Raw genomic sequence first — 26,670 nt, forward strand, 5'->3', positions numbered from 1 at the left:
AGTAACATTAAATGCAATTTTATTGACCAAAATCCAATAAAAATTATATTAAATAATGAGTCATTGAAGAAAACATTAAAAATCAGCTGGAACTAAACAATTTAATCCTAAATAATTAGTGGGTCAAAACTTAAATTTCATTAAAGATAACTACATCAATGAGACAACATACCAAAATTTTGGGGATATACCCAAATTATTAATTAACAATCTTGATTATTAATTAACATAGTTCTTAGGGGGAAATTATACTTCTAAACACTTTCATCAACAAAAGAGGGAAAGAACAGATCAATGAACTGGGCATTCAACTTTAAAAAAAAAAACCCTAGGAAACAAACAATTTACAAAACCACAATTAAACACCAAAATAGAAATCCTGAAAATCAAGGGAGAGTTCAACAAAAATTGAAAATAAAACAACCATTTAAATACATAAAATTAGGAGCTGTAAAAAAAATTAACAAACCATTAGCTAATTTGATTGAAAAGAAGAGAAAAATAATATTATCAGCATCAAAAATGAAAAAAGGAGAATTCTCAAATGGAGAAGAAATCAAGGATATTTATTATTAGAAACTATTTTGTCCAACTATTTACCAATAAAGCCAAAACCTTAAATAAAAAAAATGAATATTTGCAAAGATACAAAATATTGAGATTAATAGAATAAGAAATAGAGAACTAAACAACCCAATCTCAGAAAAAGAAATTAAAGAAGCCATAAATGAACTCCCAAAAGAAAAATAAAACAACTTCAGGACCAGATGGATTCACAAGTGGATTCTGTGAAACATTCAAAGAAAATTAATTCTAAAATACACAAATTGTTTATAAAAATAGCAAAAGAAAGGATCCTACTAAATTCCTTCTATGACACACAAAAAAATGGTCTCGATGGCTAAACCAGGAAGTCAAAACAAAGAAATAAAAGTATAGACCAGAGTCTCAAACATTTTGGTCTCAGGACTCTTTTATACTCTCAAAAATTACTGAGGATCATAAAAAGGTTTTTTTTCTTTTTTAATGTGGGCTATATCTATATTTACCATGTTATAAATTAAAGCTGATAATTTCTTTTAAAATATTTATTTATTATCAAAACTATCTGGTACTGCCTAAGGCAGAGAGTGGTGGATCAATGGAATAGATTAGGTACAAAGTACATTAAAGTAAATGACCATAGTGATCTAGTTACTATATGATAAACCCAAGTATCCAAGTTTTTGGAACAAAAACTCATTATTTGATTAAAAAAAAACCTGCTGGGAAAACTGGAAAACTGTATGGCAGAAACTAGATATAGATCAACATTTCACACCATATACCAAGATAAGGTCAAAATGGGTACATGATTTACATATAAAGGATGATACCATAAGCAAATTAAGATAGCATGGAATAGTTTATCTGTCAGGTTTATAAAGGAAGAATTTAGGAGCAAAGAAGATACAGAGAGCATTACAAAATATTAAATCGATAATTTTTATTATATGAAATTAAAAAGGTTTTGCACAAACAAAACCAATGCAGCCAAAATTACAAGGAAAGTAGAAAAGTGGAGGAAAATTTTTGCAACAAGAATCTCTGATAAAGGCTTCATTTTTCAAATATATAGAGAACTGAGCCACATTTCTAAAAATACAAGTCATTCTACAATTGATAAATGGTCTAAGGATATAAACGGGCAGTTTTCAGGAAAAGAAATAGCTATTTATAGACATATGAAAAAATGCTCTAAATAACTATTAATCAGAGAAATGCAAATTAAAACAACTCTGAGGTACCACTTCACACCTATCAGATTGACTAATATGACAAAAAAGGAAAAATGTTGGATTTGAAGGGGGTGTGGGAAAACTGGGACACTAATGCACCATTGATAGAGTTTTGAGCTGATCCAACCATTCTGGAGAACAATTGGGAACCATTCCTAAAGGACTATAAAACTGCATACCCTTTGATCCAGCAATACCACTGCTCTATGTCCCAAAGACATCCAAAAAAAAGGGGAAAGAACCTATTTGTACAAAAATATTTATAGCAGCTTTTTTTGTGGTGGCTAGGAATTGGAAATCAAAGGGATCTTCATCAATTGAGAAATGGCTAAACAAGCTGTGGTATATGATTATAATGGAATATTATTGTGCTATTATAAATGACAAGCAGGATGATTTCAGAAAAAAAAAACCTGGAAAGACTTACATGAACTGATGCATAGCAAAGTGAACAGAACCAGAACACTGTACACAGTAACAGCAATATTGTTTGACGAAGAACTACGAATGACTTAGCTATTCTCAGCAATACAATAATCTAAGACAATCCCAGAGGACTAACAATGAAGCATACTATCTGCTTCCAGAGAAAGAACTGATACTGTTTGAATACAGACTGAAACATGCTATTTTTCCACTTTCTTTCTTTCATTTTTGCTTACTGTGTCAGGGAGGGGGGTGAACAGGAAGGGAGAGATAAAATTTGGAACTCTCATTTTTAAATAAAAAAATTTTTGGAGGGGGGAAGGCAGGGCATTTGGGGTTAAGTGACTTGCCCAATGTCACACAACTAGTAAGTGTCAAGGCTGGATTTGAACTCAGGTCCTCCTGACTCCAGGGCTGGTACTCTACTCACTGCACCACCTAGCTGCTCCTAAATAAAAATATTTTTTAAAAAAGAAAAGAATTTAAGCTCCTTGAAGGCAGAGACACTCTCACTCTGGTCTCTGTATTTTTAGTGCCTAGCATGGGATCAGACATATAGCAGGTATTTAAATCCTTTTTCTTTGTTCATTTATTCATAAACTAAAAGATGGCTCAGGAGATTAGGGAAAAGACAATAATACTTCACCTTGGATTATCAATTCCTAAGTGTAGGGAACAATTTCTATATTTCTCACTGAATCACAGTATGTTGGTGTTTTGTTTTTAACTGTTAATACATGGTCAGCTTTTGTAAAAATTCTATGTAGTGCTGAGAAACATGTATATTCCTTTGCTGTCTCATTTAGAAGATGCAATAAGTCTTATAACTCTAGTTTCTCCTATGTAAATAATTATTCATTTTTTTAAAAACAAAAAATAAGGAGATTAGCACTATTTTGCATACTTGTGCAAATCTCTTCATTGTCTAGCTTATTAAAAGGAAGCAGGATTCTCATATTTGCTTTTGTATTCAGTCTATTGTGACATGTTATTTTAGTTGAAGTTCATAAAGAAAATCTGGCCGCACGGATGTGTAGTTAGAAAACAAAGGAATATTTTAAAAGGCAAATTATGTCTTAGCATTATTATAAAAAATAATTTTGACTCTGCAGACCCCTAAAATGTGAGAACCACTGCTATTCCTAATATTCCTAATGAACATTCATGCAAAAATTTTAAATGAAATATTAATAAAGAGCCTACAGAAACATTTCACAAAGATTATACAATATCACTAGGTTGGATTTCTGCCAGGATTGCCAGGTTAATTTACTATCAGAAAAACTATTAACATAATTGACCATGTTGATAACAAGAACAATAAAAATCATACGGTTATATCAAGTTATGGAAAAAGCTTTAAACAAAAAACAACACTCAATTATTTTGAAAACACTAGAAAACAAAGGAATAAGTAGACTTTTCCTCAACATAGTAAATAGTATGTATCTAAAACCAAGAGACACAAATATGTGTATTAAGGATAAACTATATTCTTTTCCAATAAGATCAGGAGTGAAGCAAGGATGACCATTGTCCCCACTTCTATTTGACACAGTGCTAGAAAAGCTAACTCTAGCAATAAGACAAGAAAAAGTAAATAAGGGAATAAGCATAGGTATAAGGAAGAAACAAAAATTTCTTTCTTTTTTTTCAGATGACATAATGGTGTACTTTAGAAAACCTAGAAAGTTGATTAAAAATTAATTGAAAGAACTTCATCAAAGTTGCAGGATAAAAAATAAATCTAAGCAAATCACCAGCCTTTCTGTATAATACCAATAAAACCCAACACAAAGAAATAGAGATATTCCATTTAAAATAACTATATAATGTATAAGATACTTGGAAGTCTATCTATCAAGATAAACAAAAAAAGCTATACGCATACAACTACAAAATGCCTTATAGAAATAAAGACACACCTAAGTAACTAGAGAAATATTATCTGTTCTTGGATTAACTGAGTCAATATAATGACAGTACTACCAAAATTAATTTACTTATTCAGTACCATTTTAATCAAACTATCAAAGGATTACTTTGAAGAATTAGGAAAAAATAATAACCAAATTCATCTGGAGGCATTAAAATCCAGAATTCAAGGGAAATTTCAGAAAGTGAGAATGAAAGGGACCTTGCAGTACCAGATCTCAAAGCAAAGCAGTAATTCTTGAATCAATTTGGTAAAGGTTAAAAAATAGATCAATTAGTGACCAGATTAAGAAGAGGATAGAATTCACTTCACAGAAATTTCTTTCAGCTCTTTTCTATTCTTTCTCATTCATTTTTCATATCACAAGTCTGATTTTGAAAACTGTCATGTACTCTGAGTATACATTCATCTACATTTAGTTATTGTTTTCCCACCAAAGCAATTTCCTTTCTCCTATAAGGTTATTGCTCCACACTTTTGGGGAAGCAGCATAGCATGGTGGATAGAATACTGAACTTGGAGGAAAGAAAACCTGAGTGCAAATCCTGCCTCTAGCTGTATTTTTGTTGTGTCTGATTCTTTGTGCCCCATTTGGGGTTTTCTTGGCAGAGATGCTGGAGTGGTTTGCCAGTTCCTTCTACAATATGCATTTTACAGGTGAAGAAACTGAGGCAAACAGGATTAAGTGATTTGCCCAGGCTCACACTGCCACTAAATGTCAGAGGGCAAATTTGAACTCAGGAAGATGAGTCTTCCTGACTCCAGGCCCAGTTCTATTCACTGCGCCACCTTTAGGCAAGTCACAGAACGTCTCTGAGTTTCCACTTTTTAAAAATGGAGATAATAATATCTGTGTACCTACGTGACAAGATAGTTCTGAAGAGAGTGCTTTGCAAATCTAGAGCACCACATAAGTGTCAGTTATTATTATTTTTATCCCAGAATAGAGAACAGATGACATTTACATTTTTAATTTTTTAGTCTTCTACACTTGGACTAAAATCAAGTATTCATCTTCGATTTGGGATATTTCCAGAAAGGCAGACTTACTTGAATCAATAACAGAAAGACTCACAAATGTAATCAATTTAGGACAAGTTTTAGTCTGCATCCAAACCTTATTATACAATAGTTCCTTCTGGAGAAAGATGAAACATTTGATACCTATAAAGAAAGTCCTATCCAGTATTTAGACCTAATTAAACATGAGAACCTTCATACAAAACAAACGGAAACCCTTTAGGTGTGCTGAATGTGGAAAAGTCTTGGAATTGCTTGTCCCTCATTTACCATCAAGGAACCTATACTGGAGAGAAACTCTATGAATTCAGTAAGTGGGGGAAAGCCTTTAACAGATGCACAAATGTTAAGCAACATCAGAGAATTCATAGTGGACAGAAGCATTGTGAGTGGATGATTGTGAGACAAAAAAATAAATCATTTATCCAAAGTTCAAATTTTAGGCAACACCAAAGAATTCATCCTGGCAAGAAACACCATTATTACAAGGAGTATAGCAAAGCCATTACTTGGAGTTTATCCCTTATTTGACATCAACAACTTCACAAAGTAAAGGAAGTAGTCTTTGAAATGCAGCAAATGAAGTGAGAGCTTAAATACCTAATAGTTATGGTGGGATGAGATCCCACAAATATTGAATTTACAACCCCCCAAAACCGCTCTGTACTCTCCTTTACTTTTTCACTTGTAGTTCTGCTATCTACGTTCCCATCTTTGCCAGTTCACCACACCTGCTTCCCCATTTCACCCTTTTGTCCTACCTCCCTTTGATAGCCTTCTTTTCTTACATTCTTCCTTGAGAAATTACTACCTCTCATAATGTTACCAGTCGCTGATCTTTGCTCCCTTGATATTTTTTCCCCTAAGATTCTCCAAGCTTTGAGTTTAGGGGAGAAAGACCCTTCTTACAGGGCCACTGCTGCCTCCAGGACATGGTAATATATGTGTAACCACTCCCACATCAAACTGGCTTACAGAAATCTGCCTCAAAATAATTACCATAATTGATCCCCCTCACCCCACCCCCCCAATCTCCCTAATGCACTCCTGAATCAATGATGTTCAACAGGTGTTCATTATCTACTACTCGATAGGTATAGTGGAAGATAACAAAGAAGTGTGTGAGACCTCTTTGCAAAGTATAAAGCACACTGCAGATACACTGTAATCTGAAATTACAGTCTAATCTTCAAGGCTTACACACACATCCAATGGGACAAACATTTTACTAAAATGTGCAAGGCACTATGCTGAGGCCTCGAGATAAAAAAAATGAGGCGGTCCCTGGCCTCACAGGGTTAACATTGGACATGTGTAGATAAGTAAATACAAGTTAAGATCAGAAAACTATCAAAGAGAAGCTGAGGAGGCTTCGTGGAAAAGGTATGGAGCTGAGGGATGGATTGGAGAAGGGAGATCAGAAGCAGTTTGACCAATGAGAAAGTTGTTTTCTGAGTAACTCTCAAAGGCACATAAAGATTCAGAGAGGTAGGAATGAAGAAGAGGCACATTCTAAGTAGGAGAAATAGCTTGGACAGATGAATGGAATTATGAGTTCTTGAAGTGTGAAGTAATAAGAGCCAAGTCTGGAAACATAAATTGGAGCCAGGAGGGCTGCAAGCACAGTTCACTCTTGATCCGGTCAGACAGAAAAGACAGCTTTGAAGGGGTTAATAATCTTACACAAGGGTTGCTGATAATGGGAGCACAACTCCTATAGCATTCCCTAATCAGCGAGAAGGGGATGGGGGACAACTGCCCCTACTTCTCGAAGGTGTCAATCGAGACAAGTACAACTTGTGCACTCCTCCAAATCCCCTCAAGCCTCAATGGAGGCCAGTTGACACAAACACAGATTCCCTCCAAGCCTTGATGGGGGCCAGTCAAGGCACACACAGCATTCCAGTTGGTGCAGTCAACCCTAAGGATTCCCCACTCTTTGACCAGTGCCCACCTGCTTTATAGGGCAGCTGACAAAGAAGGCATATTGTCAGCCAACAGCCTCACAAGTTTACATTACCTCATCCCTATATCTCACTGCGCAGTTGCAGTGGATGTTTACAATTTAAGCATAAATATTTCTATTATTTATCATTATATAATGCGCAAGTGTGGTGGAGATGTTTTGAACCATAATCATGAAAACTCATATCTAATAGCTGGGGACAAGAGATTGTTATGGCTATGGATCCTGGGAAACTGAACTCTAAGAAATAATAACAAAGATCCACCTTACACTAAAATCCACCTTACTTGCATAGATCATGGCAATGTTTAAATGCCAGGCTGAGGGATTTTTATCCTAGAGGCAGTAGTGAACCACTTACGGTTTTCAGAGTAAGATGAGATATGGGGGATGGGTAGTGACGTGGTCAGATCTGTGCATCAGGAAAAGTGGAGAACTGTTCGGAGTATCATTTGGAGAGAGGAAGAAATTAGACCAGGAAACTAATTAGGAGGCTATTACAGTAGTTCTGCTGAGAGTGGATATAAGCCTGAACTAAGATGGAAGACAAAGTGAGAAAGAGGACAGAACTGACAGACATTATAGTGGTACACTGATTAGATGGGGGGCAGGGAGGAGTGTGGTGAGAGAGAGAAGAATCAAAGATAACTCCAAGGTTATGGACTTGGGAGCTATGGTGACTCAGAAATAGGGATGTTTAGAGAAGTGGGTCTAGAGTGGAAGATAATAAATTCCACATGAGGCAGAAAACAATGTGTGATGGTGATAGAATCCAGAACTATTGTGGAAGCACATTTTAAAACCTCCTCTTTCATAAAACTGAAAATATTGAGAAATAATATTTTCCTTTAAAGCTCTTTCTAGACTCCTGGGGAAAGCCCCTTGGAAAGGTGGGTTATAAGCTCAAACAAACAAACAAAAAGGCTTTGATGGAAATGGATTGAGTGGTTCCCAGAGTTTTTACTGGAGAACTTCATGGGAAAAGTGGGATTTGAGCTAGGTTTTGAAGAATGGATAGGATTAATACAAGCTCAAGAAGCTTTTATATACATCCATCATGATATTCATCTAATGCGACTAGCAGGAATCCCATGCCTTGACCTCCAAGGGCTGATGCTTCTCCTGGGGAACCATTTAAATATGATTCTACAAAAGAGATCTGTCTGATCCTTTTGCCTTAACTGTGTCTCCCAAGCTCCCTCATTCTGTGAACCATGTGGCCAACCTGCCCCAGTTTACTTAAAGTTTGCTCCTGTGGGACTTCTTGTCAGTAGGCACCCCACAGAACCAACTCCTCAATACTCAGAGAAAGATCAATTGTCATTACCCCATGCAGGTCATCTAGTCCAATCTCTTCATCTCTTAGATGTGGAAACTGATGCTCAGAAAGATTAAACAAGAAAAAAGTGACAGAACCATCATTTGAACCCAGATTCTCTGATCAAATCCAGCATTTTCCCCCATTGCACCACCCTAAGAGATGGTGTTTTGAGAATGACAGGTGTCAGTCAACAGTGTGACTAGTGGAGGAAGGAAAGAGGAGGACATATTTGGTGTGGGGAGGTACTAAAGGCTTTCAGGGGAATGAGAGAAGCATCACAGGTGAATGGGTAGGTATAGATAACTTCCAGATTCCATCAACCACAAACTCAAGGGGTGGGAGTTTTATCATGGAGGAAGTAAGTCCTGATCAGAAATTAGCAAGTTTGCCAGGGGCAGAGTCAATCTTTGGCAGGTCCCTGGGACCCCAGACTGGGCTAGAAATTCGATTCAGGCCCCAAATGTATATCTGCTCTAAAGAAGACTCGGAACTACAACTTCCAAAAGCCTCAGCTATTGGGGAAAGCAGCATTTCAAAGTTGCCAAGTGAAAGGAACAACAGGATTCTGGGAGATGAAGTCTGGACAGAGGCATTCTGGTGAATGAAATGCACCCAGGAGCAGATCCTAGGCTGCTTGCAAGAGTGAGCTTAGTAACTAGATGGAAAGGCTTGATAAACTTGGAATATACTACCCCACCCCCCCCCACCTCCTCCCTCAGCTTCTTAGAATGCCTGGTTTTTCTTCAAAGAAAGCCTGGCTCCAAGTCACCTCCCACATGGAATCTTTCTTGATTCCTTCTCTCCCACTCCCCCAGCAGCTATACAGCCCCTCCTTGTATTTTCTGTCAATATGTATATATACATGTGCAAATTATATATGCATATTATACCTAACGCACACTATGTTGTACATATGTGTATTGTGCATGTGTATGCATATATGTATGCATGTGTATACGGTGGGTATGTATTGTGAATATTATATAAATAAACACATGTATATATATATAAATTGTATGCATGTGTATGTGTGCAAATACATATATACATGAACATACATATTGTGTATATATAAATGTATATTAATGTATGTGTCCATGCATGTGTGTGTTGTATATATGCACATGTGTATAGATTCTACTTTTGCATGTGTGTATTGTGTATATATGCATATATTGTATAAATATGTGCATGTATCTATGCATGTGTATGTACCAATCTCAGATATGCAAATGATAACATTCTGATGGTAGAAAGTGAAGAGGAATTAAGAAGTCTTTTGATGAGAGTGAAAGAGGAGAGTGTAAAAGCTGGCTTGAAACTTCATATAAAAAAAAAAAAAACAAGATCTTGGCAATGGGTCCCATCACTTCCTGGCAAACCAGTAGGAGAAGAAATGGAAGCAGTGTCAGATTTTATATTCTTGGGCTCCAAGATCACGACAGACAGTGACTACAGCCATGAAATTAAAAGACCCTTGCTCCTTGGAAGGAAAGCTGTAGCACATCCAGACAGCACACTAAAAAAGCAGAGACATCGCCTTGCTGACATAGATTCATGTAGTCAAAGCTATGGTTTTTTCAGTAGCAATGTGTGACTGTGGGAGTTTCCACTTTTGGTACCAGAGAAGAGTTTTGGGAGTCTCTTGGACAGCAAGATCAAATCAGTCAATACTTAAACTGAAGCTGTTTGGAAGGTCAAATACTGAAGCTGAAGCTTAAACACTTTGACCACATAATGAGAAGACAGGACTCCACTGGAAAAGGCCCTGATGTTGGGAAAGACTGAAGGCAAAAAGAGGAAGGGCTTACAGAGGATGAGATAGATAGTGTCATGGAAGCAACAAACATGAGCTTGGACGGACTTCAAGAAATAGTGAAGGATAGAGGGCCAGGAGGTGCTATGGTCCGTGGGGTCCTGAAGAGTTGGACATGACTGAACATGTGTAGACATATGTATAAATGTACATATTACGCATGTGCATATTGTGTGTATATGTATACAGGTATACAGGTATATATGTATGTATGTGTGTGCATACAAGCATGCGGCTAGATGGCACAGTGGATACAGTGCTGGGCCTGGATTGTTCCTGAGTTCAAATCTGGCTTCAGACACTTACCAGCTGTGTGATCCTAGGCAAGTCACTTAACCCTGTCTGCCTCAGTTCTTCATCTGTAAAATGAGCTGGAGAAGGAAGTGGCAAACCACTGCAGTATCTTTGCTAAGAAAATCCTAAATGGGGTCAAGAAGAGTCAGACACTACTGAAAACAACAAAATATGCACATACGTGTGTATATGAATACGTGTGTATATGTATAGCTGTGTGTATGTATGCATGTATGGACGAATACATATCTATTGATCGACTGATGGACCGACTTGTACTGATTTGGGAGACAGAGCAAGCTGGCTGGGACGCCTGGAAAGCCGGCTGGGACGCCTGTAAAGCCAGCGGGAAAAGGGGGGCGGGCGAGGGGTTCTGCGCATGACCGGAAGTGCCCCCAGCGGGGTCCCGGTTCGGCTGCTGCTCTGGTCTCTCGCCCGCCTGCCCCGTGTTGGTGGGGGGCGTGCGGGCCGTGGGGGGAGCAGCGGCCTCACCGGGCTGGGCGGGGCGTCCCGGCCCCTCAGCACCCGGCGCCAGCTCGGCCCGCCCTCCCGCAGCCGTGGGCCGTGGGGTCTGCAGGGCCAAGGCCGGTGGGGGCCTCCCGCTCCCCGGAGCAGCCCCGCGGACACCCCGGAACCTGCATCCCCATGGGCCGGTGGAGGGGCAGAAGCAAAGCGCGCTACGTTTGCAAACTCAACTGACCCGGATTCTAGTCCTGTCCCTTCCCCCTTCTAGCCGTGTGACCTTGGGCTGGTCACTGGCCTAGTTTTGGCCCTCGGGTGACCCCGGGCATCCTTCGGGCGTCGGTATCCTTTGATCTCAGGGAGCTGACCAGAGCTCTCCCCACGGTTATTCGAGACCGAGGTGGGAGAATCACAGAAAAGGCCGTTTTCTGGCTTAGCTGCTAAACTCCTGTCCCGAGAAGTCAGGGCTTGAGGGAAGCCACCCAACTCCCCTCCGTCCCCGGGCGGTCCAGGAGGCAGCGACCCAGAGCATCCTACCCCAATGCTGGAAGAAGAAGGTGAGAGTTACCGGAGGGTTGGGTGTAGGGGGTCAGTGCCCAGGAGGGATGTGTTCCTGCCCCGCTGTGGCATTTGGGAAAACGGACCCCACCCCCGCCCCCCTCAGGTAAGGGGAAGAAGAAATCACATCCTTTTCTCTGATTTTTCTTGCCTTGGGGTGTGGTGGACTCTGGGAATGAGTGTCTGGGGCATAACTTGGGGCTACCTGGCATTACGTTCTTTCCTCTTGGCTTTGCTGTGTGCCGTGATGCAGCAAAGTTATGCAGAGACCATTCTTCCTTTGACTTACATGCAGCTGTGTGGTGATTTGCTGATAACACTGGATATTGTCAGTCTGATCTTTAGACTGTTTAAGGAACAAAGTTGTAAAATTCTCAGTTCCCCTGTCAGCTGTGTGCCCCTGGAATCATATGATCTCCCTGTGATCTTAACAGATCGGGCCATTTGCTAGCTGGCAAAATCTGTGACCTTTTATCTAGCCCTGAGAGACCCTGGCCACTTCTGTTTCTTGAATTCTTTCTTCGCAGTAAAAACATGAGAATTTCTAATCTGGTGAGACTGGGAACTGCAGCACTGGCCTCCTTCATGATTCCTTTCTGTTCTAGCTCTGTATTCTCAGGACTCTGACCATTCTGAAGAAGAGAGACTAGGAGATGAGGGTATGGTTGGTGTGCTCAGGTCCCAGGTATGTTGGAATATGTTTTCTCGTTTTGGACAGATTTCCTTCTCTGATCCTAGAGATTCTTTGCCTAGCTAAGTTTCACTTAGGTATCTGAGCTTGAAGCCCTCTCCTTCCAGGAGATTGAGTCAGTCCTGATAGGCAGTGAATTCCATAAGGAATATTACCATTTGCCCAGCATTCCTCTTCTCTCCACATAACATTCTTATTCTTCACATATTTATTCAGACTGACTTTATTTAGACTATGTTTAGATGACTTCTGTGAGGAATATAAGATTTATAAAATAATTTTTACCTCAAGCTTAAATAGAGGAATCAAGATATACATGAATAAAGCATTTAATAGGTGTGATGGAATTAAAAGATGTGAAATTGAATCCTAATTTTGTTTCTGAGTTAACACCCAAAACTCCACTCTCTTCATTTCCAAAACTGGGTGGTTAGACTCCATGCTCCTTCCGTTGCTATAGATCATATGAGCCTAAATGTTTAGATCATTGTGGAAGAGGCGTAGACCTGGTAGTCAGGAGACTTGGGTTTGAGTCCTGGCTTTATTACATCCATACCATGTGATCTTAGGCAAGTGATTTCACCTCTTAGGGCCTCTAGTTACTCATCTGTAAAAATGAAGGGATTGGATTAGGTGACCTCTAAGGTCCTACTCAAATCTTTTTTACTATAATTTATAATTCCAGTTAATATCATTGAGAGGCTTCATGGAAGAGAAGGGATTTGAGCCATGCCTTGAGAAGTGGGTAGGATTTTTTTTTTAATAAGGAGGTGAAAAGTGGTTAGGAATAGCCCAAGCAAAGACTTAGAGGCAAAAGAAAGTGTGTAGTCTCTGGAAAGCAGAGTATGCTTGACTGGAGCTGGTTTCCTTTTAGAGAATGCATGAGAAATAAGGTTGAGTGTTTGGAACACTGTAGAGTCTTCTGGAAGAGATCTGTAACCCCCTTGAAAGCATTGTCCAGACCATCCACATAAGAAGGACCAAATGGATAAAGAATGTCTTGTCCAGATTATGATACGCAGTTACTTTTTGTGTCAAAAACCTAAATAGTCCACAAGTATAATTAACAGTCAACATGAACTAGAAATATTAATGCATGGAGGTAAATTTGATCTCATAGATAATCACTGAGACTTGGTGGAATGAGACCCATGAATACAATATGGTTCTGAAAGATTTTGTCATATGTAAGAGAGCCAGGGAGCTGGCACAGTGCATGGAGAACTTGAACTGGAGTCAGGAAGACCCAAGTTCAAATCCATCCTCAAACACTTACTAGCTATGTGACCTGAGGCACGTAACTTACCTTCTCTCTGCCTCAGTTTTCTCCTCTGTAAAGTGAGGATAATAATAGCACCTACCTTCCAGGTTTGTTTTGAGAATAAAATGATAGTCAATAAACATTATGTGCCTGTTATATGCCTGGCACTATATTAAGTGCAGAAAGAGAGTGCCTGCCTTCAAGGAGCTTACAATCTAATGGTGAAAGACAACACACAAAAGGCTAAAAAGTGGTGGGGGAAGAGGAGGAAGGGACCCAAAACAGGGGTATGGTGGAGAGGTCAGAAGAGTCCCAGAATAGTGTAGCCAGGTAAGAAATGAGGAGATATCTGAGTTAAACTCCCACTTTAAATGGAAGTTTTGGAATTCATGGACCCACCCTCCAATCAGTGGGACAGGGTGAGTGATGAGAGGGTACCATGGCTAATGGGATCTTACAGGCTGTTGAGGTTATCCAGTAACGAGCTTCCTGGGGCATGGTGGAGTCAGAGAAGTTCCAAAGTAGTGTGGCCAGGTGAGAAATGAGGACATTTGTAAAATCGCCTTGCAAACCTTAAAGCACTATAAATGCTAGCTCTTAGTAAGATTATTTATTAATAATAAACTGTGTTACCCCAAACTGAATACAACACTCCAGGTGTTCGATTAAATAAAACCATTTACTCTTACTTCCCTCATTTTGGGTACTTTGCCTCTATTAATGTCACCTAAGATAAGATTGAAAGGAATCATGGTGTACAAACGGTTCTTGAATTGTGCAAATTTGCATTTTGAAATCATGTTGTTACTGTTGTTTAGTTGTTTTTAACAGTGTTCAACTCTAAAGGTACTGGAGTGATTTGCTGTTTCCTTCTCCAGCTTATTTTACAGATGAGAAAACTGAGGGAAATGGTTAAGTGACTCGCCCAGGGTCACGTAGCTAGTAAGTGTCATGAAGATGAGTCTAGTGCTGATTCCAAGTCTAGTGCTCTAGCCACTGCACCACCTAACTGAATTTTAAAGGAAATCTGTATTCCAAAAAAACAGCTATGTTAATTTTACTATACACTACTGTGCTCTCTACTCCTGCCTCTTGGCTCAGTGCTTGTGGCCTCCCACCCTCCACTCCCACCAAAAAACCCCCTAAAAAACCCAAAAACTCTCCAAGTGAAACAAAAGAAAGGACACACCCACTCACCTACATGTTGGGCCCAGCATGTCTGTCTTCTCTCTGTCGCCCTCAACTGCCACTTGTCTGTCACTGGCCCCTAAGTGCCACCTATCCTCTCCTTTCCTGTCTGTGTCCTGCCCACATGTCTGCCCCCTGCATATTCTTGCTCTTGTTTCTGGCCAGGCCCACATGTGGCTGGCCCTGGCACCCCAAATGTTCTTCCTCTTTCTCTCTCTTCTCTGTCCCATGCCCCCACATGTCACTGAACTGTGTGCCAGTCCCTCCTACCACAGGCACGAGGCCCCCTTCCTGCTTTTCTTCCTCTCTCTCTTCCCAACATCTGCAGGCAAATTCACATTACATAAAAATCTTTTTATGTAGAGCTCTGTGAAATGGTCCATTTAAGTAAAGCAGGAATTATCTGTATTTGATAGAGCTTAGAGACAGGAAAACCAGGATTCAAGTCCTGCTTCTGGCACGTAATATTTGTGTGATCATGGGCAAGTCATTTAACTTCCCATTATCCAGACAGTGCTCTAAGACTATAACTTAAAAATTAGTTGCTGATATTTTTTATTTGCTGTCTTTCATGCCTGGAATGCAATCCTACCTTACCTCAGCCTCTTAGGATCTATTTCCTTTAAACTCTGCTCAGACAGAATCTTTTCCATATCTACATGAAGCCGTTCCTGATCTCCTCAGTGTCCCCCTCTTCTCATCCCAAATTACCTTGCATTTATTTTAAATATTTTATATATACTTCCACATATATTATTTCCTCTGAAAGAATCTAAGCTCCTTGAGGGTAGGGACTGTTTCATTTCTGTTTTGTAGCTCTAGTACCTAGCACGATGTCTGGCAGATAATAGATGTTTAATTAGTGCTTGTTGATTGATTGGTAGAGGAAGCTTCCATACTGGATGTTCCCTACGCTGATCAAATTACAAGTATGGACCTCCTCCCCTCAAAAAAAGAAATTTTCTACCTTCAGTCAGGAGTAGAGATGAAAATACTACCAGTGCTTCCAAAGTATTTAGTTTTTTGCTCAGGTCTACGTAATCCTTAGCCATACTTTCTCAGTTCCTTTTGGTGTTGTAATTTGTTCCTGTGTTAATCGCCAGAAGTGTGTACTGCCCATCAAGTTGGAAATTTCTTGGGAGGCACATCCACATATCCTGGGAAGACAGCAGACCTCTCTATTATATCAGCTTGACAAATAGCTTACTTGATACCTTTCAACAGGGAGTCACCACCCATCACAAATTCTTCTCTACTTCCTCTGACCAGTATTAATCAACTTCTTATCTGATGTACTTGCAGATCTGTGCCATCATTTCTTGGAACACATGAAGCTCTTTCCTCCAGCAGTGGTCCAACTCTTCCTTAACTCTCATGCAATTCCAGATGTTCATGGGTTCTTCTTTCCTTTCTCTCTGTTGCATTCTTTCACCCTCTAACCTCCTAACAGCTCACCTCCTCTCCCTCTTTATATCCCGTTTCTTCTGTTTCTTTGAAGTACTTATTCTTTCAAGAAAAACTTCATTCTCCTTGATAACGAAGACGATAGAAATGCATTCCTCCAGCCCCTTTTCATTTCCTCATGTTGCCACATTGCATACCTTATTCCCTGTATTACTTTCAGATCTTTGTCCAGTTATTTTCTGATCTTATTTTTATTTTACTTTGAATACCTTTTCTTCTATTTTTTTTTGTTCCACTTCATCAGTACTGTTCATTGCTACTTTTTTTTTTTGAGGAGGGAAGGCAAGGCAATTGGGGTTAAGTGACTTGCCCAAGGTCACACAACTAGTATGTGTCAAGTGTCTGAGCCCGGAGTTGAACTCAGGTCCTCCTGACTCCAGGGCCGGTGCTCTATTCACTGCGCCACTCAGCTACCCCCATTGCTACTTTTAATTGGATTCCCCGATGAGGATGAGAAAAGAGGTGATGGAGAATTAGTTGAGCAGACACTGAAAGTAAGAGATCACCCACTAGTCCTAGAGAGACTGAGCCTAGATAGTACTGAGAAGCACTGAAGACCCAATTAGTGTTAGACACCATAAGTTTAAAATCAGTTAAAGCAGTTTGATTTCAAGACAGTGCAGAAGTTTAAAATCTAGCATGGGTTTACTAAGAACAACAATTGATGCCAAAGTTGCCTCTCATTTGCTCTTAACGTATATTTTGTATATATTTTTTGTATATATTTGAATGTATATTTTGTATAATAGGCATGGGCCTTTTACTTCATTAGCATAGGGCAGAGGAGTCTGTGGATAGATTTCAGGGGGCCTGTGCAGGATAAAAAAGTCTTTATTGGGGAAGAGAAAAAAATGGGAGAAAAAAATTTTTATTTTCACTAATTTCTAATTGAAATTTGGTATTTTCTTCAATTATGAACATTGGTAATAATATGTAGGGGTCTTCAGGCTTTACCATACTATCCAAGCCTTCTATGGCACACAAAAGATTAGGTAAGTTGTTGATGAAGTTGTCTGTTTTTCTATCAGCTGTCAGGTATGTTTGTGTACCTCAAACTTAACATGTCCAAGGATGAGCTTTTCATCTTTCCCTCAAAAATCTGCTTGTCCTCCAGACTTTATGATTTTTTTCAATGGTACCACCATTCTCCTGGGTCCATATCTTGGGGTTGTCTTTGACTCTTGCTCCTGCTTTATTTACTTCATCTCAGTGATGGCGGCACTTTGATCTTCCCTCTCCCTCCTTTCCTTAGAGTATTCCCACCCTCATGTAGGCCCGAACTCATGTCTTCCTGAATATTGTAGCTTCTCCTTGTTCTTCCTATTCCTGTTCATTTTTTCCCCCAACCATACTTCACACTGGTGTCCTCCATGTGTCAGTTTGGCTGTATTTCTTATTTTGTTGTCAAGTGTTTCCCGAATGAGGCTTAGGTTCCTCTACCTGGCACTCCAGGCCTTCTGCTTGGGACAAGGTGCTCCTTGTCTCTAGGGGAGTATCGCAAATGATTCCCTTCCATGTGCCCTGTGCTCAGCAAGACTATTCTCATTTTGTGTCCTTTGCCTTTCCTGCCCCTGTACCTTTGCTTACACTGTTCCTTCTGCCTGAAGCTCCTAAACTACCTATACTTTGGAGCCCAATTCGCATGTAAGAGCCTCTTGTTAAAATTTCTATCATCTCCCCTTTTCCCATTAGCAATGACCTTTCCCTCCTCTAGCTTCACACCTTTCTTATGTGCTATAGTTATATGTATGTGTGTTATAACCTCCTACTCAATAGTAAACCCCCTTTGACCCTCTTCTACCACCTAGCATAGTGTCCTACACACAATGGTTCCATAGCAGATATTTGTCAAATTGAGGATAGAGACCTTGCTTTAATTATCTCTTTCAGGGCCTAGCCCAGTGCTTTGTACATATTTCCTAGAACATGAAACATATGATTTCAGGCCTGGAAAGAACCTCAGAAGTCATCCAGTTCAACCCATGGCTGAATAGGAAATTCCTTTCTATAATCCCCCCCAAAATTAGTCTCTGCTAGAAGACCTCTAATGATAGGGAACTTGCTACTTTTTAAAGTCCTTATTCAACTCTTGGATAGCTCTAATTATTAAGAAGTTTTTTTCTATATCTAGCTAAAATCTGCATCTCTATAACATCAGTACATTGTGGAAGTTACAGAAATCATACAGACCATAAAATCTAGCAAGGTCTTTAGAATAATCTCATCATAGATGCCAACTGTTCAGTGGTTTCATTTTACAGAAGAAGAAGCTGAGATCTAGAGTGGTTACTGCCCAGATCCATACGGATCTCCAAGTATTCACTGCCCTTATTTCACAGGAATCTGAGGACAAGAGAGCTTAGTGATTGGCTAAAGGTGGCATCACTACTGAAAGAGGAAATGTAAGAGCCAGGCCTTGGACCCAGTTTGTATGAGTCCTGATGCAGTGCTCCCAACTAGTTCTGTCTTTGGCTAAATGAATGAACAAATGTAATGCGCTTTGTGAAACTTAAAGTGCTATATAAATGCTAACTACTCTTATTATTTTCTTCTTAGAAAAACTGTTAGCTCAAGAAGAGAGAAAATTGTTTCATAATTCTTTTTTATCACAGAGAAAGCCTAGCCGTCATAGGTAGATATAGTGCTCAATAAATGCTTGACCTTGAACACCCAAGACATAAACATCATTGGATACTATTTCTATAGTATATGATTTACCTCACTTAATTCTACCCACTTTAGCCCTTTTTCTAGGGCCATGTGGGAGTGGGGGAGCCTTGAGTGAATAGAAATACTTGGTGTTTCAGGAACCTGTGGCATTTAAAGATGTGGTTATGGACTTCACTCAGGAGGAGTGGGGGCAGCTAGACCTTCCTCAGAAAGACCTGTACAAGGACCTGATGTTGGAGAAGTACAGGAACCTGGTTTTGCTGGGTAAGAACGACTGCCTCTTAGTGCATCTTTGGCTCTCCAGTTCTTAAAACCTGAAGTATCATCTGAAGTGTATAATTAATTTTTGGCTTAGGGTTCATAGGTCGTAAATACCTAAACTTTCTGGGACCTGGGGGCAAATTGTTTCTATTCCCTGTTCCCAGGGAAACATCACTGTGATGGACTTGAGACCTGTACTTTTCCCTATCCATTGTCTTTCTATTCTTTTCTGTCACTCACCCCACCCCCACCCAAACACACACACACACACACACACACACACACACACACATTTTCCTTCTAGGCTTAATTCTCTTAAGATCCCAGGTAGGCAAATTGGATAATTTTCTTTGTAAACTAAGAATAATTTCCTGAATTGTCTCTTCCTCACAGCATGTTTCTAAGATCCTTCATATTCCATCCTCTTTCAAATATTCAAGTCCCATCTCTTCCCCTATGAGCAGGGCTTCCAGTTTCTAAACCTGATGTGAATTCTGAGTTGGAACAAGGAGAAGACTCATGGATACCCAGGAAAGAAGATCCAGGAAGCACCTGTTCAGGTGAGTAAGAGAATAAGGGAATCACTGAAAATGAACAGAGCCTATGTTTAGCTTGATTTCACATGTATAATTGACATCATATTGCTTGCCTTCTCAGTGGGTGGGGGAAAGGTGGGAGGGAGGGAAATAATTTGGAACTCAAAATTTAAAAAGAAAAGAATGTTTAAAATAAACAATTAAAAAGAAAGAGAATTAACAGAGCACTGAGTTTGATGTCAAAGAACTTGGCTTCTGTCCCCAGATCCAGCATTGGTTGATGTTGAGTAAGTGACTTAATGTTATATTACCTAACTTACCACAGGGTTGTTGTGAGGAAAGCATTTTTAAAGACACTATAAATCACTATATAAATGTGAGAGCTATTATTAATAGCAAAGTTTGCAGATGAAAGTGTAACACTTTTGAATTGAAGGGTATCTTGACATCTTTCCTCTTACACTTCCTTCCGCAATCAGAGGTGGTCTTCCATCTGTAGGTCAAATAGCAGCTCTTTCTACCTTCTCACATGTCTCACTCCCATATAACAACTCACTTTTATACAGTATTTTTTTGTTTCTCTCTTTAGCATCTTCATTTTCACCTTATTCATGGACTCTTGCAAGGGTTTCATCTATCTAATAAGAACTTTTCATAGCTCTTGTTGCCCCTTCTAGCTCTTGTCCACTGGCATTGCTTCATCCTGTTATCTGTATGATCTGAGGTCTTGAATCCATTTCCTTGCTCTCCGTTCCATTCATACCCTCTTGAACTGCTCATGGTGGAAGAAATGGGATTTGAATGTTTACTTTTTCCTAGCCAAATCCAATGGCAGTTTCTCAATCTCTGTTCCCCTTGAGCTTTTCATTGAAGTTGATGTCTGCCTCTGTGTCTTGAACTTGTATCTTCCTTGGTTCGTTTGACATCATACTGCATTGGTTCTTTTCATAGCTCTGTGACCACTGCTTTCTGTTTTCCTATACTTCCTTCTTAATCCTTCTGCTTTTTAACTGTAGGAGTCATTCAAGGCTGATTTTGTTTCTCTTCTTTTTCTCTTTCTAAATTCATTCCTTCAAAGAGTTTGTTCATTCTTAATTCAAGTCATTTGCACTTAAGTGTCTAATGTGTGCAAGATACCATGTTAGGTGTTGAGAATACAATGAAAAACAAAAGAGCCCCTGCCTTCAAAGAGCTTACTTTCCACAGGGAGAATCTGTCTCTACAGAAAAGTAAATGCAAAGTAATTTCAGGAAGGGGAGAGCGCTGAGAACTCATTGGGGGTGTGGGGCAGGAGATGAGATCAGGAAAGATAGCACCTGAGCTAAACCCTAAAGGAAACTAGGAATTCCAAGAGGCAAAGGTAAGAAGAAAGTGCCTTCTGGGCATGGGAGATGTCTTGTGTTAAGTTAGAGATTTGACAGGGAGTGTTTGTGGGACAGAGAACAGCAAGTGGGCCAGGTAGGCTGGAATAGACTGAGGGGAGAGTAATGTGAAATGATTCTGGAGAGGTAGGCTGGAGCCAGACTGTGAAGGACTTTAAATGTCAAACAAGTGTCTATTTTATTCTACAGAAACTCCCCTGCTTCTTAAGCAGGGGAGTGACATGGTCAGTCCTTTACTTTAGGAAGATTTATTTTGACAACTATGTGAAGATAGATTGGAGAGGGGAGAGACTGGAAGTAGGGAGGCCAATAGGAAACTATTAGAATATTTCAGGTAACAGATGATGAGAATCTTAACTAGAGGACTGCCATTTCAGCGGAGAAATGAGAACAAATTCAAGAGGCGCTAGCACAGCTGGAATTGGCAAGACTTGGCAGCTGCTTAGATGTGAAAAGTGAGAGAATGAAGTCAAGGCTGACTCCTAGGTTGCAAACTGGAATCGCTGGAAGGTTGGTGGTACCCTCAATCCAAACAGGGAAGTTAGGAGGAGGCACAAATTTAGGGGGAAAGAGAATGTGTTTCATTTTAGACTTGTTGATTTTTAGATGCAACATTGTGTCTCCTACATGTTTCCCCGGGGCTGGAATCCTCTCCCTCCTCATCTCTGCTTCTTGGAATCTCCAGATTCCTTAAAGGCTTAGTTTAACCACCACTTCTTCCCTAGAACCTTTGCTCTTACCTCAAGTTGTTAGTGCTTACCCTTACTTGAAGCTACTTTGTGTTTATTTTGTCCATACTTTATATTTGCTTATCAGTGTATATGCTGTATCCTGCCAATAAAATATAAACTTCTAGAAGTCAGAGACTGGTTTTGTATTTGTATCCTTAGTGCCTAGCATATTGTCTCGTATATAGTGGGTGCTTAATAAATGCTTGCTGAATTGAGTTGAATAGCTAATGTCAAAGGTCTCTTCCAGCTCTGGTTATCTATGGTCTATATTCTATGTTAAGATTCTTTCTGATTCTGCTTTAATGAACACCAAGAAAATTTCCATGCACAGTACAAAGTAAAACAAAAAGATTATATTTGAAAACACTGATCTCTATTATGTACAGCTTGCTTTTTTGAAACGTATATCATAAATTCAGTGTTAGTTTCAAACCTGTCTTGCTTATCTGTGTTTCCTTCTAAATTTCCTCTTTTCTCTTCTGTGCATTCAAAAATTCTTTCATGACTCTCCTTTCTTTTTTTCAAAATATTTTTTCTTAGTTTAATGAACAAAATAAAAAAAATTCTATTTTTGATACTTTTTCAGTTTGTTCCTTTTACAGATAGGGAAGCTAAAGCTCAGAACAGTAATGTGAATTGCTTAAAAGTAATCTCAATAGTACAGAGTCAGGAGAAGGACTACTGACTTTTCTTACTGCCAGTATGGTTTGACTAGTTTTGGCAGAAGTATCCAGGATGTATTGGAAAGTCAGGGGCAGCATTAGGGTCTCAAATGCCTGAGGAGCATTGCAAGGTAGAATAAGGGTGTAGAATGCTAAATAGGAGTGTACCAACAGCAGATTTCATTTATTTTGTGATTTTGCAATGGATCCTAGTAGTAACACCAATGTGTGCAACTGAGAATCATCTCAGTGCCTTTTTTGACATTGTGGCATAGGTTGCTAGCTTCTAGTGTACCCTGAGAAATTTTAAATTGTGTACTGTGAGCTGAAATATTGTTCACACTATTTAAAGTATGTATATAAAGCTTTATTAATTGTAGGGGTATGATATTACTGCCAATCAGCATTCCTATTGCCATAGTCTACTCTCTCCCAAGAGATATTTTTATTTTTTGTTTGTTTCTTTCAGACTGGGAGACTGTACCTAAGTCCAAAGAATCACCTCCAAATCCTGACTTTTTTGAAGATAACTTAACTGCATCCAAAGAAGCAATAATGGAAACACTACCAAGAGTTGGTCCAGAGGACCCCACATTTCAAGAGACCTGGGAATGTGATGGCAGACTAGAGAGGCAGCAGGAAAACCAAGAGAGAGATTTAAGGCAAGTAAAAATCACTCACAAGAAACCTTCCCCTGGAGAGAGAGGTCATGAAGGTAGTGAACTTGGGAGGAACTTTGGCCTGAGGTCAGTCCTTGTTACACAACAGAGAGTTCCTATAGGCAAAAGCCTCCTTAAATGTAACACACACAGAAAGAATTCAAACCTACTTAAACATCATAAAATACATACTGGAGAAAAACCCTATACTTGTAATGATTGTGGAAAAGGCTTCAGCTACTGTTCATCCCTTTCTCAGCATCAGAAAAGTCATACCGGAGAGAAACCATATGAATGTAACGAATGTGGGAAAGCCTTCAGCCAGAGCTCATCCCTTGTTCAGCATCAGAGAATTCATACTGGAGAGAAACCCTATAAATGTAATGAATGTGGAAAAGCTTTCAGTCAGAATGCAAATCTCACAAAACATCAGAGAACTCATACTGGAGAGAAACCCTATAAATGTAATGAATGTGAGAGAGCCTTCGGTGACTGCTCAGCCCTTATTCAACATCAGAGAATTCATACTGGAGAGAAACCTTATGAATGTAATGAATGTGGAAAAGCCTTCCGCCACAGTGCAAATCTCACAAACCATCAAAGAACTCACACTGGAGAAAAACCCTACAAATGTATTCAGTGTGGAAAATCCTTTGGTTATTGTGCAGCTTTTATTCAGCATCAGAGAATTCATACTGGAGAGAAACCCTATAAATGTAATGAATGTGGGAAAGCCTTCAGTCAGAGTGCAAATCTCACAAACCATCAGAGAATTCATACTGGAGAAAAACCCTATAAATGTAATGAATGTGGGAAAGACTTCAGCCAGAGTACAAACCTCATAATCCATCAGAAAATTCATACTGGAGAGAAACCTTATGAATGTAACGAATGTGGGAAAGCCTTCAGTGATAGCTCAGCCCTTATTAGACACCATGTCATTCATACTGGAGAGAAACCCTATGAATGTAATGAATGTGGAAAAGCTTTCAATCAGAGCTCATCACTTACTCAACATCAGAGAACTCATACTGGAGAGAAACCTTATAAATGTAAGGAGTGTGGAAAAGCTTTTAGGTGTAGTTCAGCCTTCATCAGACATCAAAGACTCCATACAGGAGAGTAAACACATAGAACTATAATGAATGGGAATTTCTTGGTCACTTTTTTTTTTTAAAGTGGTCAGTTGTTAAGACGAAGAGACTCCATAAGGGATTGAGGTCAGGCAGCTGTTGCAGATTTTTTTCCTTTTATAACACCTAGGCCAGGTCCACATACAGAGGCCTTTAATAAATGCTCATTGATTTAATAAGTGCTTGTTGATTCACTGATTGAGATGATTAATGTAAATCTTCCAAATTTAAGACCTTGCCTTATTTTTCTTAGAAAATTCTAATTGATTTGACAGCTAGTAATGTAAGAAGTGGAAATGGAACTTCATTTTGTTGTCAGAAGATTATTTTTTTTAGGCAGAGCAGCTCAAACTGCAGGCCTCATCCTGGAAGTCTGAGAATCCAGGCCGCTTCCATTTAGGTCTGTCTCAGAATGACAGGGACACGTTTTTCTTTTATTTTTTTTTAAACTGCTCATGCCAATGTAATTAATTGTTGAGAGCAGTTAAGTGGGAAAGAGATTCTAGGACTTCTTATTAAATGTCAGTGTCATATGTAAGCTTCTTAATCATTGATTATATTGATTATTCTTGAGTATTCATTTCATAAGGAAAGAGTCCAGACAGGAGGGAATAGAAGGGCATGCAAAAGCCAAATCTCAGAACCAGGTTTAGGCACAAGTTTTTTTTTGGTTTGGGATTTTTTTGGTAATCATTATTGATTCCCTTTAGCTATTTGGGGGTTTTTATTGGTTTTACCTGTATTTAAAAACTAAACTTACATAAAATTGAGCTTAATCCAATAATTTCATTCAGCAAAATAGGGGCTTACCACGTGTGAGCTGGGTAAACATTTTTAATCTTGCCATACTGTCTCATGCAAAATGGTCATCACTTTTTTGCATCTGATATCAGAACTAACGGTACTAAATAGTCTCCCTTTTTCTATGTTCTCAAAGTACTCTTTATACCTCAGGCTTTGCTAAACAGAAAAGGGGAGAGAGGGTCCAAGCCTTAGTCTCCTAAACCAATCAAATATCAAACACAGTTTCAATGTCCTAAGGAAAAACTATCTTGACTTGCATGAGAAGTGAGGGGTGGGAATATGAGAGGGGGCTTTAGGATATTGTTGCCTCTGCAACACCTACTCTTGGGGAAAATTTAGCATAAAAACAAGACTATGAATTCAGTAAATATCATGTAAACTAATATGCATTTCTTTGTGAGCCTCCCATACATGATGATATCTACCCCCAAAACTAGTTAGGGATACTTAAGTTGGCCAGACTGAGAGGAGACTCTTCCTGAATTTGTGTTTTGGTGAAGATGGTTCTTGGTTAGGCATGCCCATGGAGAGCTTCATTGTCCTCAGTCATCCGTGATTTCATTAGTCCTGGCTTATGACAAGCCCCCATAAGAAAGAGTAACCTTATGCCACTCTCATACTGGGCATCTCTGGGAACTTACAATACCTTCCTCTTCCCTCATTTTTGTAATTTTCCCAGAAGGGTAATCTCTCATTTTAAAGATCTGTCCTTGGCTCTGCTCTGCGCAACATACTTATCAGTGACTTGAATGAAAATACAGATTCATTCCATAAGCATTTATTAGTGCCAATATATGCTAGGAACTATAATAAATGCTGAGGATAGAAAAAGAAAAATGAAACTGCTCGCTTCAAGTGTACATTCTGTTATGTTCAACTAATGGTCTATATGGAAACTGCTTAGAGGAAGGGACTCACTCATACAGGGTGTTCTAGAAGTCTTAGTGCAGTTTAAACTGTTAGAGCTTAAGCTACACTAAGACTTGGGACACCCTGTATAGTATTCATATACCGAGCACAGTGCCCAGTACATAGTATGTGTTTTTAAAATGCTTGTAAATTTAGCACTTGGTCAACATTCATTCCATACTGAGGCATCGGAGTAGGAATTTTTTAAAAATGGGTGAAATTCACATTTAGGCTGCGTCAGTAATAATAATATCTGAAATGTTTGTAGCACTTTTAATATTTGCACAGTGCTTTATAAATATACAGTATTTCATTAGAAGTATGGTGTCCAGGTCTAGGGTACATCATTTGATTTCTCTATGTCTTTGCTCATCATCAGTGTGACTTCACTCTTCCCTAGCCACCTCTTCCCAATGCTGTGTTATTTTTCTCTACTAGAATGTAAACTGCTTGAGGGCAGGGGCTATCACTTGTATTTGCAATTCCAGCACTTTGCACTGTGCCTGGCACATAAATACTTTTTCATTCATTCCAGTTTACTCTGCTCTTAGACTGCATCAGGCGTGTTGTGTTCCAAACTGGGGTCCATTTTTAGGCAAAACATTGACAAATTGAAGTGCTTCCAGAACAGGGTGACCAGGATGGTAAAAAGACTAGAGATTATGCATAAGAAGATTGGCTAAAGGAATTAGGGTCTTCTTTTTTTTTAATAATATTTTCTTTTGGAACTGAGGTCTTCAGC

The 26,670-nt window shown here is 39.3% G+C and overlaps 1 protein-coding gene across 3 annotated transcripts in view; it reads left to right on the forward strand.

The window, feature by feature from the left end:
- The first annotated feature begins 11,035 nt into the window (after positions 1-11,035).
- ZNF79 (zinc finger protein 79) overlaps positions 11,036-26,670 on the forward strand; it is a 77,625-nt gene continuing 61,990 nt past the window's right edge. Inside the window, exons 1-5 of one of the 3 annotated variants that reach the window (XM_036749539.1) lie at positions 11,036-11,576; positions 12,183-12,262; positions 18,989-19,115; positions 19,577-19,672; positions 22,893-24,203. In XM_036749539.1, coding sequence (XP_036605434.1) covers positions 11,561-11,576; positions 12,183-12,262; positions 18,989-19,115; positions 19,577-19,672; positions 22,893-24,203 — 1,630 coding nt within the window. In that variant the 5' untranslated portion in view covers positions 11,036-11,560. Of the gene's footprint in view, positions 11,577-12,104; positions 12,263-18,988; positions 19,116-19,576; positions 19,673-22,892; positions 24,604-26,670 lie in introns of those variants that run through there. The other 2 variants (XM_036749537.1, XM_036749538.1) reach the window with 2 other exon arrangements.

This window comes from Trichosurus vulpecula, chromosome 3 (genome assembly GCF_011100635.1).
Source record: "Trichosurus vulpecula isolate mTriVul1 chromosome 3, mTriVul1.pri, whole genome shotgun sequence".
Classification (NCBI taxonomy): domain Eukaryota; kingdom Metazoa; phylum Chordata; class Mammalia; order Diprotodontia; family Phalangeridae; genus Trichosurus; species Trichosurus vulpecula.